This window comes from Python bivittatus, unplaced genomic scaffold (genome assembly GCF_059951505.1).
Source record: "Python bivittatus isolate LINGU-HERP-01145 unplaced genomic scaffold, Pbiv_v1 ctg000420_np1212, whole genome shotgun sequence".
In the NCBI taxonomy this organism is placed as follows: Eukaryota; Metazoa; Chordata; class Lepidosauria; order Squamata; family Pythonidae; genus Python; species Python bivittatus.
In genome coordinates this window covers 87,311-101,953 of record NW_028277061.1, presented here as the reverse complement: position 1 = coordinate 101,953, position 14,643 = coordinate 87,311, and the positions used below count along the sequence as shown (strand labels likewise).

The 14,643-nt window shown below is 43.0% G+C and overlaps 1 protein-coding gene across 1 annotated transcript; it reads left to right on the top strand.

Moving 5' to 3' along the window:
• The first annotated feature begins 6,847 nt into the window (after window positions 1-6,847).
• On the top strand, window positions 6,848-14,424 carry LOC148215857 (vomeronasal type-2 receptor 26-like). The gene is made up of 4 exons (XM_088141961.1): window positions 6,848-7,138; window positions 8,571-9,428; window positions 11,080-11,206; window positions 13,523-14,424. Exons 1-4 carry the CDS (start codon window positions 6,848-6,850, stop codon window positions 14,422-14,424), a joined length of 2,178 nt encoding a protein of 725 aa, XP_087998087.1.
• Window positions 14,425-14,643: the final 219 nt, after the last annotated feature.

Here is a 14,643-nt window from a genome sequence, read left to right as displayed (position 1 = left end):
GACAGAATGGGTGGGCTGATGTAAGAGGGGCAAGATGGTTCCTCAGATAACCTGGTCATGTGACATGAAGGGCTTTAAAGGTGATAACCAACAATTTGAATTGGACTTGGAAGCAAACTTGCAACTAATGCAGCTCGCATAATGGTGGTGTGATATGTCCCCCCCCTCCAGGGCCATTCAGAACTATCCCCACCACTGCATTCTGTATCAGCTACAGCTTCCAGATACTCTGCAAGGGTAGCCCAATGTAGAGCACATGTGCAGAGGGCCTCCCATTCGAGGAAGGGGAGTAACTGCTGGACAACATGAAGTTGTGCAAAGGCCCTCCTAGCCACGACTGCCAACTTCTCTTTGAACAGGAGTTGTGAGTCCAAAGAACTCCCAGATTATGCACTGTGTCTGTCTGTGGTAGTGCATCCCTGTCAAGTCTCAAGATGATAAACTCCTAGATCTTGAGGCTCCCCATACCCACAGCCACTCCGTCTTACCAGCATTCATTTGAAGCCTGTTGTCCTCCACCCAGGCCTTACAGCCTCCAGGCACTGTGAAATGGTAGCCATAGCATCACTTAGGTCACCCGGGATGGAGATGTATAATTAAGTATCATCAGAATACCGATGGTACCTCATGATATGATGCTGGATGATCTCACCCGATGGTTTTATGTAGTTGTTAAATAGGAGTGGCAAGAGCACTGATCCCTGAGACACCCCACAAAGTAGGGGCCATGGGTTGGACCTCTAGCTCCCTATCAACACCAACTGGGTTTGTCCTTGGAGAAAGGAGCTGAAACAGCAGAGTACTGTGCCACCCAGCCCCAACTCCTGCAGCTGACCCAAAAGGATACCATTGTCGATGGAACTGAAAACTGCCAAGAGGCCAAGAAGAGGAAGAATGGATGCAGTACCATTATCCCGCTCTCGCCAGAGATTATCAAAAAGTGCGACCAATGCTGTTTCTGTCCCATAACTGGGCCTGAAACCTGATAGATGGGGGTCCAGATAATCAATTTCCTCCAGGATCTTCTGAAGCAGCCACGTGGCCACCTTTTCCACCTTTCCTAAAAAGGGAACGTGGGAGACTGGACGAAAATAGTCTAGAAGGGTGGTATTTAGCAACAGCTTCTTGAGGAGGGGATGGACCAAAGCCTCCTTGAAAGTCTTCAGGAACACCCCCTTCTGCAAGGATGAATTGACCACCACAGGTACCCACCCTAAAGTCTACTCCTTGGTGGTTTTAAGCAACCAGAAGGGACAAGGATCCAAAATACAGGTAGCCGCACTAATCACCCCAACGACCCTGTCCACTTCCTCAGGACCAGCAGGATGAAACTGTTCCCAGATAACTGGGTAAGACCCCTCCCCAGGCATCTCCACTAGAACCGCCTCATGCTTGGCCTCCAACTGAGAATGGATCTGACCGATTTTAGCTGTCAGGTGCTCAGCAAATTCTCCAGCATACCCCGGTAAGTTGTCCTCCGAGCCCTCTGTACCCAGGAGGGACCGAGTGACCCTGAACAGGGTTCCAGGTGACACTTTGAGGATGCAATAAGAGCAGAGGTGTAATGACATTTCGCCAGCCGTTTCTGCCACTAGGTAGGCCTTAATAGTGGCTCTAACCCGTGTTCGGTCAGACTCGTCCTTAGTTTTCTGCTGGCGGTGCTCAAGATATCTTTTAGCCTTTTTCAGCTCCCTTAACTCCTCTGTAAACCACGGGGAGTGCTGGGGCTGATGGGCCAAGAGAGGCCGCACAGGTGTGATCTTTCCAAGGCCCCAGCCACCTCCTTATTCCAGGCTGCAGCCAGGGCCAGCACTGGACCATGTAGCAAGGCCTCAGGAACAACCCCTACCTCCCTTTGGAACCCTTGCAGGTCCTTCAGTCACCAGGGGTGGACCATTCGAATATATTCTGCCTCCCTGTTGAAGGGGGAAGCATAGGAGAATTTCACGGCCACCAGGGAGTGGTCTGACCACGACAGAGGGGAGAATATCATTTTCCCCGACCAGATCATGCTGCCACTGCTCCAACAAGAAAACCATGCCTGGAGTGTGACCGCTATCCCGAGTCAGGCCAGAAATGACCTGGGATAGGCCCATGGCTGCCATGGTAGCCATGAACCCCCAAGCCACCTCCAAGCCCAACACCAGGGATGGTTGATTCAAGTCCCCCAAGACCACAATCCTGGGGATCTCCACTGCCAACCCTGAGATGCCTCCAGCACCTCAGGCAGGCAGGTTGCTGTGCAGCATGGAGGCTGTTAGAGAAGCAAAACTCCCAACTGATCTCATGTGCCCAACCTCAGGAACAAGGTCTCACATCCAGCAACTTCTGGAACAGAGCCCCTGAAGGGCAGCATGTGGGCCTAGATGACCAGTGCCAGACCCCCTCCCCTGCCCTGGGGTCTCGGTTGGTGCCAAACCATAAACCTGACTGGACACAATTCCGAAAGGGCAACACCCCCTTCTGATGTCAGCCAGGTCTCAGTAATGCATGCAAGGTCAGCCTGCTCTTCCCCAATAAGATTGTGAATGGGGGGGGGGGCTTATTACTGACAGACCTGCCATTCATCAGCAGCAGCCGAAAGCCCTCTGTAGGCCTGCTGACCAGGGTCTGGCCTTGAGCCCAGTGGACCGGAACACACCACCGGTATAATGCATTGGGGCCGGGGTCTTCCCCTGAAACAGCCTGCCCTCTGGCTCCCATTCCCGCGACCACCTGAATACCTGCCCGGAATCACCCAAGTTACTCCTCCCCCCTCCATCCTGGCTTCTGACCTAAGGGGCCTGCCATACGGGGGAGAGGGGAATGGGGGGGAATGGGGGGGGAGTGAACCCCTGTGGCACTTCAGCTATCTGCTCTCAGCACCTACAGGGGCTCAGTCACCCCCACTCCTTCCCCAAAAGTCTCCCTCTCTCAACCGGCCTCTGTCACTGGCTTCTAAGAAGAGGGCCACATCCACTCCTACCCTCTCCCCACCTCACACCTGGGCAGAGGGTAGCACATTCATCCAACTTCCACATACCCCATCACCACAACCACTCCAGTCCACCCAGCCTCTTCTCTAAGGCTAAGGGAAGCCCCTTGCCCTGTTAGGGGATAGAGCCCAAAACATCCAAGGTATTGTGGGCCCTCCGGCTCTGGCCTCTGCTCCACCATCACTTTTAGGTCCACCTCAGCCTCGCCCCTGGTGCTCCCATTGCTGCTGTCCCATCGCCATCGCCAGTGTTCTCAATCCTGGCACTGCTCCTGCTGAAACAACAGCGTTGGGCTTGGGCCTTAGCTCCACAGACATTCCCTGCCAAGCTGGATTGACTCTCGGCTCTGGGATCACCACTATCGAGCCTGGGCATTGCTCTCAGCCCAGATGGCACGGCCTCAGCAGCCGCCACCAACACTGTTCCGGCACTGCTTCAAACGTAACAGCCACCGTCATCCCCCTAGGTCCAAACTTTCCCCACCACCACTTTCGCTCCCACTGCCCAAATCCTCTCCTCATAGTCCTGAGCATCCTCGGCATCCTCAGCCCAGCATCTTTGGCCACACTCACCCCCGATGCCCACCTCCTCTCCTCGACAGCCACACTCGCTGTCCTCAGCATCCTCAGCCCAGCTGCTGCCAACGGAACTCTCCTCCCCACCACGATGGCCTGCATCGGACAGAAGCAATGCCGGGGCATCTCTACATTCTACATTCACCCCACATTCACACACCTATCACACACGTGCCACTCTCCTCAAGCCCATGCTAGTATGGTTGGGAGCTGGTAACTGCTGGTTATGGCTGGGAGCTACGCACTAGGGTGAAGGTAATAAGATATGAGCATGTAAGGCAGAGAGACAGTGTCTGGCAAAAATCTCCTAAAGAGCATCCATGACTGAGGGTAGAATGGAACCATGCCCAGGCCTAGGGAAACACCTTAATTCTTATCCTGTGCTGGAATCAATGTATCATCTTGTTTTCATACTACATCCAGGTCTGAGTAGAGCCTAAATTTCATCTACATATTTAGCCTCCTCTACACCAATCTCTGACTGCTGCCCTACCACCTTCTCAAAACCTTCCCTCAAATGGGAAGGTTGGACACAGGCTAACAATTGCCAGCCCTTAAGCTAGAGCAAAAGAGACCACTCAGAGGTTTAAGAAGAATCGTTCTGGTATGGCCAATTTATGGTGGGATAAATCCATGTATGTGACTGCTCGGCTTCACATTCTGACTTCTTTCTTTTTCCTAGGAGACTAATCTCCTAACTCTCTGTCTGCTGAATTTTCCACAAGCCAGGTGTTAGCATTTCCACCCTTTCTCATAGTATCCTAGGAATTACTCATAATTTCCTATAAGTCACTCTTCTTTTTTCCCCATCTCATCCCCAGTTCTCTGCTGTATTCACCATGTTCTCACTTTATGATGGACACCTTCCTTCTTTCCTGGGTTCCTGCCTTCCTTCTGGAATATAAAATGTCTGGGTCTTTGAGAATCCGAGAAACCATTTTTAGAAATAAATAGGCAACTAGAGCAGGAGAAAGAGCAAAACATTAACAATTTATTAGCATATGAAGCTATGTATCAATCGAATAGCAATTACAAGCTTTAAACTACCCACAGAGGCATTCATAAGGTAGCAACGGGTGGTGGGGGACCGATGATGAATGCCATATTTCACAATTACCTCACAACCTGAAACACTTTCGTACATGATTTCTGCTATCACACATATGTACAAAAGGGGCAAAGCTTGCAGAGTGACACTGCTTTTATGTATTTTTTTTTTTTAATGAAAAGATTAGATCCTGTGAATAACTCTGTCCCATCAGTATAAAGTTATACTGGTGAAGTATGAAGATCTGATGATGACCTAAAAAGCAGGCTTATATATAGCATGTGTCCCTGGGGACATCCAAATGCTTCCTCTACAATGTGAGAGAAACTCCAGTCCAAATGAGGCAATCAGCTAGTGCCCTCCACAGGTCTTAAGCCATAACTCAACCAACAAAGGCATTTGATTGTGGTGGGATAGATATGTTCTGTAGAGACAAAGTCAGATGAGGTGTGACAAACAGGCAAATGACCAGGACTGAAGGGTCTGTAGATGGCACAAGGTGGTCTTATCCTTCTCTACTGCATATATAATCTATAGAAAAGAGACCTTCTTTTTATTTCCAGGAACTAATTACATGTAAAAATTAAGGCATTACGCTAGAAAAAAGACTGGGCGTTCGACTCCCACCTTCGGCACAAAGCCAGCTGGGTGACTTGGATCAGTCATTCTCGCTCACCCTGAGGAAGAAGGGACTGGAAAGACCCTTCTGAAAATGTGGGCAAGAAAATTGTAGGGCAGGGACCTGACCAGGTAGTCAAAAACGACTTGAAGGGACAGATTTCCACCTATGCTGAAAGTGTCAGATGCCCTCATTGTCTTGGCTTCATGTTTTATGAGGATTGAACCAAAATATAAAATTAAGGGATTATTTCAATAAATCGTTTGCTGGAAAGTCAATTGTGAATACGGGGAAAGTAGAATTTGCTACATTAGGTCAGTTCAAATAGATGAAGGGATTGGTCCAAATTCCTCCTGCAGGATTTTCTACATATTTTTAAATGTTTCCTTCCCAAAAGACACATAGCAGGAGCCCCAAGCCATTTACCTACAGAGTTGTGATGTTAAACAGCAGAGGCAGAAAAAAAAAAAAGGGGGGGGGGAACCTGTTTATAATGAAATGATCCACTTGGTAACAGAAGATAATTACAGGGAAGAAAATTATTTTTTTCTTCATGAGATTGAAGGCTTGATGCATGACCAAACTTGATATAACCTCCTCTGTAGATTACATTTGGATTTGGAACAAACCCTCTGTTTTGACTGTTAAGAATGTCACCCCTTTCTTGTGTGGTTGGTACGTCAAAAATGCACAGCATGGTTATTGTTCAGGATCTGGTTTTCTAGTAATTCTCTTGACATTCATGATGCTTCTTCAGTGGGTTGGTAGCTAGTGATAAGACTGATCAGAGGAGGAGCTCTTACAAAGATTCCTCTCTGTTTGAGATAAGCTAATTCCAAAGCGTTTCTATAGCACATCAGCTGGTTACAATGAAGTGCCCCACAACAGATCCTCTCCCTGTTCCTCATAAGCGGTATCAGTCAGGTGGCCTCCTCATAGGCGGGATGTTCTCTCAGATCCTCTATATTTTATACGAAGTTTACTACACGGATCACCCCTTGCAGGAACTAAACTTGGATCTTCCAGTGTAAGGAGCTCTATTTTCAACTCAAAATTTAATGTAAATATGGGTTTCTACCACAGTTTACACATAGTGTTTGAAGAATTATAATGATTACATGGTAGTGATAAAAAAGATACTCATCATTAACTTTGTAGAAGGCATAGATAGCATGAAGCCTAAGGGCTGATCTCAACATTTCCCCATATTTTAAAGAAGTCAGTTTTCTGATTCTTACTGAGAATTATTCTTACAAGGAGATCACCTTGACAATATGAAGAACATAACTTGGGTGTAGTACCTGATATATATCCCTTCCAGAATTCTGATTAAGTAATTTTTTTTTTGCATATAAATGATATCATACCAAACTGGTTTATCTTCCTATTTCATGCAGATTGTAAGAAGCATATTAAAATGAATAAAATCACATCATTACACCATCACATGAATATATAGAAAGGTGGGTTTTCAGTGGTAGAAACAACTATAAGGCATAAAAATGGGCAGAGTTTGCTTTATTTTAGAAAGGAAATATAAAGTTGGATTGAATGAGAGTTCAATAAAATGAGCATTTGTATTAGCAGAATACAAAGGTGAAAATTTCTAAAACTGCAATTCGTTGACAGCATGGTGACCAAGTTCTACCAGCACCTCCTGGCCTTGGTGTTTGCTGTAAATGAGATAAATGAGGATCCCCACTTTCTCCCCAATGTCACCCTCGGATTCCATATTTATGATAGCTACTATGATGCCAGGATGGTCTACCGCAATATCTTGGATCTACTCTCAAAAGCTGACCGGTTTGTCCCCAACTTCCAATGTGGGATGGAGAAAAACCTCATAGCTGTCATTGGGGGGCTCGGCTACGATATTTCCCTCCACATGGCAGACATCTTACGTCTCTACAAAATTCCACAGGTAAAACATTACAGAGGGAAGGGGCACTTGTGCATTTTCACGTGCCTCCTATTTATTCTTTCTCTTGGCATTGCCAAAATTGTTGTTATAGAATTAGTGGGATGTACCTGAATGAAAGAGGAATTAATTGTTACACTCATATCTAGAGTCTAGTAGTCAGTTCCCATCCTTTGTAACTTCAGTGTTTATTGTCTCTGGTTGGTCAACTGTTTAATTTTCTGCTCCACCTCTTGGCTTCTGGGTTGCAACCAAGTAGAAAATAATAGAAGGAATTCCTCTCTTCCTGTTTTTGCTTTTCTGCACAGATAATTTCTGCTCTCTCTTTCTTACTTATGTGTCAGTCTCTTTTGTATCTTTTCTTCAGCTTTCTTTACAATGACTTTCTATGATTCCTCACCTACATTTGAAAGTGTCGGTTTTTCATCTCCTCTGCTCAGTAGACCTGAAGTTACACTCCCATCAATAACATGTACCCTTACACAGGCTGGCAGTAATATAAGGGAAGGGTATTTCTATGTTCCTCCAGGATGATATCAGTAGAGGTCTCTCTTCCAACTTACCACTATGATAAGTCCATTTTTGAACAATCGGTAAAGGGGGCAATTCCCTGATATTAAGGAAAAATGTGTAGACCGACAAAAATGGGAAGGATTTCTCTTCCTTCTCTTGAGTTTGCATTGCTTCTCTGAGAAAATGAGCTTACAATTATTTAGGTATTTCCTCCCAGCTGATCAAGAATCTGGACTGGAAAGGAGAAAAACAGTCTGTGCTATATAACCATAGTTATAACAGTACTCTGATACACAGAAAGAGGGAAATATATTTTTCAAATCAGTCAGCACTGTACAAACTTAAAACTGGAGATGTTAGAAGGAAACATCATGGAAAGACATGTAGCTAACATATTACTAATTTCGTTATGAAAAATTCAGTCACATAGTTCATATGAGGGGAGCATATAGAGACCATTCTGCTAATTTTCTAAGTTCAGTGAAGCATATAAATTAATATTAATTTCCCCTACCACTTTGTACTGCATTAAACTCACAATCAAGGAGCATGAAGTTTAATCATTCGATGATAGAGATGGGGGGTGGGGGAGAGTGTGGAAAAGGTAAACTTTAAAAGTTCAAAATTTTAGTTAATTGGAATCAAACATACTTCAGAATTACGGACAAGAAAGTTATAAAATTAGTTTTCTCTTTATGGGAAATGTGTAGAGGTCACTTTTCTATGTTACTAAACTCAGATGGGAAACACTTTTTCCCAGTCCAGTATTCCATTATGTTCATTTTCACTAAGCACATTCACCACAGTTTTATGAACTCAATTTCCTGTCAACATGCTGTGTATAAAGAGGCACCTATTGAAAATCATCCGTCAGTCCACTGACTCTCTTGCTTCTGTATGTTTATTTCTTTGCTTTTTGTAGCTTACCTACGGCTGTTTTGCTCCAGAAAAGAAGCATGAAACTGAGACCCCTTCCTTTTACCGCATTGTCCCTAATGAAGCCCATCAAGGTTTGGGCATTGTCCATGTGCTACAACATTTTGGGTGGACCTGGGTTGGCCTCTTCATTGTAAATGATGAGAGTGGAACACTTTTCCTCCAGCGGTTGCAGTCCTTGTTTTCCAAGAATGGAATCTGTTCAGCCTTCATTGAAAGAACCCCAAAACAAGCTCATATTTCCCAGTACGAACAGACGTTGGAAACAGCTCAGAAATATAATCTACATGTCAGACAAGGAAAATCCAAAGTCTTTATTGTTTATGGAGAAACAACATCATTCATTTGGCTGACCTTGATGATAGAAGCAGTCAGTAGTGAGCAACGTACCCCTGTTGGGAAGGTGTGGATCATGACGGCCCAGATTGATTTTGCATTAATGAGCTTCCAGCAAGGCTGGAATTTGCAAATGTTTGGAGGAGCCATTTCTCTGACAGTTCATTCAAATGAAATTCAGGGATTCCATGCATTTCTTCAGCGGCTTCAGCCATATGGGACTCAAGAAGATTTTTTTCTCAAGGAGTTTTGGGAACAAGCTTTTGGATGTCTTTTCCCAGGTTCCACTGGAACATTAACGGTCAATAAGACATGTACTGGAGAGGAGAAGCTGGAGAACCTTCCTGGACCTTTTTTTGAAATGGCCATGGCTGATCACAGTTACAGGATCTATAATGCTGTCTATGCTGTGGCACATGCTTTGCAGAAAATCTATTCATTTCAGTCCAAAGGAAAAGCCAAGATGGGCAACCAATATCTTCATCTTCAGAAACTAAGGCCTTGGCAGGTAATTTCTCTTCTATGAGATGAATTAAGTGATGCAAAGATATCAAGGATGAGATCATGCCAACTCCGTAGGAACTGAAAATATATTATTCCTATTGAAACATGCAGTAATGTATGATTTACAATGCTGATTTATATTTTTATTAATTTCTTAGATTTATAGTGTGTCATTCTTTGAGGAGCTGAAGGCATCATAGTGCAGCTATTGGTTATACTGTCCAGAATATTAACATCAGAAAAAATATAAAAGTTCTAGAGTAGTAAAAACTTTTTAAAAAAATATGTCACACAGAAATCTCAAGGTGACTAATTTTTCCTCTCCTTGTAACTAGCTTCATCCGTTTCTTCAAGACATTTCATTCAACAATTCTCATGGAGATACTGTCTTCCTGGATAAGCTCGGAGAAATGCCAGCTGGTTTTGAAATAACTAACTTGGTTGTTTTCCCAAACAACTCCTTCCTTAAGCTCAGAATTGGAAGGGTAAATCCCTACATTTCTGATGGGAAATTTGTAACTATAAATGAAGATAAGATTGTTTGGCACCAAGGATTTAACCAGGTAAAGTATAGTAGATAACAGGTGTCCCTAGGTTACCATTCATTCTTATGTTCATGTTCAGAAGCAGGAAGAATTCTGGATGTATCCACCTTTCATTCTGTTAGTGATGAATCCCATCCTAGGAATTCACAAGAGACGATAATTAAGACTGAAATAGTTTCAGTCCTGGTTTACCAAGAATGGCAATATTTGCATTTTTTTCCTCAGAAATGTAAAATGTTGCCATGGAATAAGTCCATGAATCTATGCATTCTAGCATTGAGCAACTACTGGACTGATTGATTTTGAAATTCCTATACCTAATCTTGTCTTGAGGAATTGATGTGACATGTAGAGAAATCCATCCTCCATTGTTTCCCCAAATGTAGACTTCTGGAATTGGTTCTGCTAAGAGCTTCTGAGCACACCCGAATCACCCAGAGAGCTTATAACTGACCATGTTTATCATTTCTCCAACAACCAAAGACCAGACCTGAAAATGTATACCAGGCAGGGTCTCATAATATTGTTACTTTGCTTTAAGTCATTTGTTAAGATTCTGCTGGAATATTCCCAGCCTCTAATACTTTCACAACTCTACGCTTTCCTCTATCTATCTTTTCTTTTTCTACTGTTGAGGTCAGAGGAGAAGCTTATCCCATATTCTTTTGTTTCATGGTTGTGTCTTATTTACTGTATGGATTTTAATTTTTATTAGCCACCAAAAATCATATTTACCAAGACATGTAAATCTATTAAATACAACGGAATACAAGGCTTGTGAAGTTATGATTTTATGGAATTATCTGGTGCATTTCTTTCTAGGCATGTCAGGCCCATCAATATCTAGTTGAGTATGATTGATACTGGTTTTTCTCTCAATTCATTAGAAGAAACCAGCATTGTATGGGACAGAATATTGGACTAGACTATAGAAATTAAATTCTTGAAAATCAAGATTTTTTTGTATCACTATTAACATTAATACCTACGCCAGCTCATTCAATAGTAATGGTCAGAAATTTGTATCGAAGGGCTACTGAGTAAATTAACAATGAAAAAATATTCTTCACCATTCCTTTGTTCCTGAAACCCTTTTCCTTCTATGGATAGACAAAGCCCATTTCTTTGTGTAACCCAGCCTGCCTCCCTGGATATCAGAAGGCAAAGGAAGAAGGAGTGACATTTTGTTGTTACAACTGTGTTCCATGCCCAGAAGGGAAGATTTCAAACCAAAAAGGTAGGCAATTTCATATGCCCCCAGGGAAATATAGGTAGCCTTCTATATTCTACCCTCCCAAGGAAAAGCCTCTTACTCTTCAAGTGACTAGTGTTATGGGAATCAGCAGGAAGATGTTGGGAGACCCAAAAGGTACATAGGAGACCAAGTTAAGAGAAGATAGAAATGGCTGTAGGAAAAAAAGACAGGGAGGAAATTACAGATAATCAGCAAGAAATAACTAGGGAAAATCATAAGATTCACATTTTATTCCATTAATCAGGTTTAATGCCAGGAAAATAAAATGGTGAGTAGGATACAGAATCTTGGAATGGTATTAAAGACATATATCTCCAGAGAGTTCATCAAGGGGGAATCTATTAGAATTGCTTGAATGTCTTTCTTCCAGGTAAGACTGAAATATTCACCTCTTCTTGGTTTGGCAAATTTTGAATGACTACCTTTTCTTTCAGCACCTGAAGAGTTACCTTACATTAAGTTTAGGCACCTCCAGAATGAGAGGGACTCTTTCTCAAAGAGTCAAGATGCAGAAATGAGGTAAATGGAAAGGTAAACTTAGCAGAGAGGAGAGTTTAAATGGAGTAAGTAATGGAGTAAGCGGTATTTAGGAAGGTGTAATGGAATGTGGGAAAGACCTTGGGAAACTGGGCAGAGAGGGTTCCAAGGAACAGTCTGGTAAGAGCCAGCATAGTCCACAACTGGATAGTAGACAGGGCAAGAGGCTCAGAAAAGACCCTTGAGTTTCTTGGGCAGTAAAAGATATGGGTAGGGGAGAGAATTGTACTTTCAAACTTGCAGGATTCTGTCAAGGTAGCTTTACGATAAAGTAAAATTAGGTCCTCTGCTTGTGTTTTCTATCTGGCTTATCCTGAGATGCCACAGAAGGGGAGGGAATAAAGTGTGTTGGAGAAGTCCAGCCAGGGGAAATTTCTGCGCACACTTCTGTGCACATTTCCAGTAGGATATTGAAAGGCTGAAGAAGTCTCAGAAGAAAGATATAAAAATGACATAGGGACTTGAAGAGATGGCCTGAGAATAACCTGAAGCATATTTTCAGACAAATAAGCCAGAGAAATTCTCAGAACTGTCTTGTGGGGAAAAAAGGAATTCATCCCACTAGTTAGTTAAGGAACATTATGGTTGATTTTATACCTATGTGAAATGTCATTGTCTCAGTTGAATTTCTATGATTTGTTTATGTTCATGCAACCAAAAATAGATAATTTATTTTCTCACTTTCATTTACATGCAGGTAATCGTTCTATGTAGATTCATAAAAAGGTCACAAATTCCAGTAGCTGTTATCTGACCAACATTTACCCATACTGCATGCACGAATCTAACAATATAAATCCATGGCTTATACCTGCATAATTTAGTATTAATATGGTTGGTGATACAGTCAGCCAGAGATTTAGACTGGATTTGGCATTTTTATCCACCTGTCAAGTCCTTCCCAAGGACCTGGGATAGGCAGATGTTGTTTCATGGTGTTGAAGGTATCGTTGCAGGATATAAGCTGTTCCAAGTGAAGCTGCCTTTTGCAATTGACTGAAGGTGATTTTGTCAATGCCGGTGGTCTTCAAGGGCTGCTCCAGATGTTTTTGGGATTGCACCTAAGGTGCCCAGAACTATGGGTAGTATCTTTGCTTTCTTTTGCCATAGTCTTTCTACTTCTATTTGCAGGTCTTTGTATTTTGTGATTTTCTCCAGGTTCTTCTCTTCTTTTCTGCTGTCTCAATGTCTTGCAATGTCCACTATCCAGACTTTTTGTCTTTCTTATCAACAAATACTAAGCCTGGGATTTTGTGTGGGAGGTGCTTGTCTGTTTGAATTCTAAAGTCCCAGAACACTTCAGCTTCTTCATTTTCGTTTATTTGTTTTGTGGTCCCACCAGTACTTGCTTACAGGCCAATGATATTTCTTGCAGATATTCCAATGCACAATTGTTGCTACTTTGTCATGTTTGTAGCCAATCTGTGTGATATTCTTTGAAATACTCAAGAGATTGAGCATTTCATGTTTCTGAAAATTACAGTATATTATTACCTAATTTGTATCAATCCTAGCAAACATAAAAAAGAAGAAGAAGAAGATCCATGCAGGAAATCAGCTGATCTGCAAAAACAAAGGCATAAACAAACATACTTAGCAAATGTCACCTTCAAAACAGGAGAAAAAAATAAACCTACCGTTGCAACTGCAAAGGAAAAGAAGTACCAGAAGATACACATTCTTTCTTGAGGCAGCTAAGACTATGACATTCAACCAGTGGTATCAGTAAGAAAACATGTGATTTCTTCTCATTTTCCCTAGATATGAATGACTGCTTCAAATGTCCAGAACATCAGTATGCAAGCAGACATCATGACCAATGCATTCCCAAAATTATAAGTTTCCTATCCTATGAAGACCCTTTGGGAGCTAGTTTAGCATTCCTTGCTGTATCATTTTCCCTCCTCACTCTTCTCATGCTAGGAATTTTCATAAAGCACAGAGATACTCCCATAGTCAAAGCCAACAACAGGGAGCTCACCTACACTCTCCTTGGGTTCCTGCTTCTTTGTTTTCTCTGCTCTTTTTTATTCATTGGACAACCTGGGACAATCACCTGCCTTCTCCAGCAAGCAGCGTTTGGCTTCATCTTCTCAGCGGCTGTTTCCTGTCTCTTGGCCAAAACCATCACGGTCATTGTGGCTTTCATGGCCACCAAACCAGGCTCCAGCCTGAGAAAGTGGGTGGGGAAAAGATTGGCCAGATTCATAATTCTTCCCTGCTCCCTTCTTCAAGCAGCTATCTGTGTTGTATGGCTGGCCATCTCTCCTCCTTTCCCAGATCTGGACCATACTACTCTCGTTACTGAAATTATAGCGGAATGCAATGAAGGCTCTGCCAACCTGTTTTATCTTGTCTTGGGGTACTTGAGCCTTCAGTCCATCATCAGCTTCATAGTGGCTTTCCGGGGTAGGAAGTTGCCGGATAACTTCAATGAAGCCAAGTTTATCACCTTCAGCATGCTGATTTTTTGCACGGTTTGGTTGTCCTTCATTCCAGCTTATTTGAGCATCAAAGGGAAGTTTATGGTAGGTGTGGAGATCTTCTCCATCTTAGCTTCCACTTTTGGGCTACTTGGCTGCATTTTCTTCCCCAAATGTTACATTATTGTGCTGAGGCCTAAGTTGAATTCCAAGGAGCACTTGATAAAAAGCAAGACTTAAAAACTATTCATTGATATCTCTTTATTCTGGAAGATTTGCCTCTGGCATGGAGATCACATAGGGCTGAATGCCTATCAAAAGATCCAACCAGCTGTCCTTAGGTTTCCCAGTAAAAGGCTGTGTGAAAACTACTTACATGAAGAAGAACCTGAATCTTCCTCAGCAAGCCTTTGAGAGAGAGATGAATTGGAGGGGGATTGCTCCTCCCTATCTCTTTAA

Bases quoted from the DNA above. Each gene is read 5' to 3' on its own strand.
- LOC148215857 (XM_088141961.1), top strand. From the start codon at position 6,848: ATGGTGACCAAGTTCTACCAGCACCTCCTGGCCTTGGTGTTTGCTGTA. The intron at 7,139-8,570 runs GTAAAACATTAC...TGCTTTTTGTAG, and splicing joins GTCTCTACAAAATTCCACAG to CTTACCTACGGCTGTTTTGC. The intron at 9,429-11,079 runs GTAATTTCTCTT...TTCTATGGATAG, and splicing joins AGAAACTAAGGCCTTGGCAG to ACAAAGCCCATTTCTTTGTG.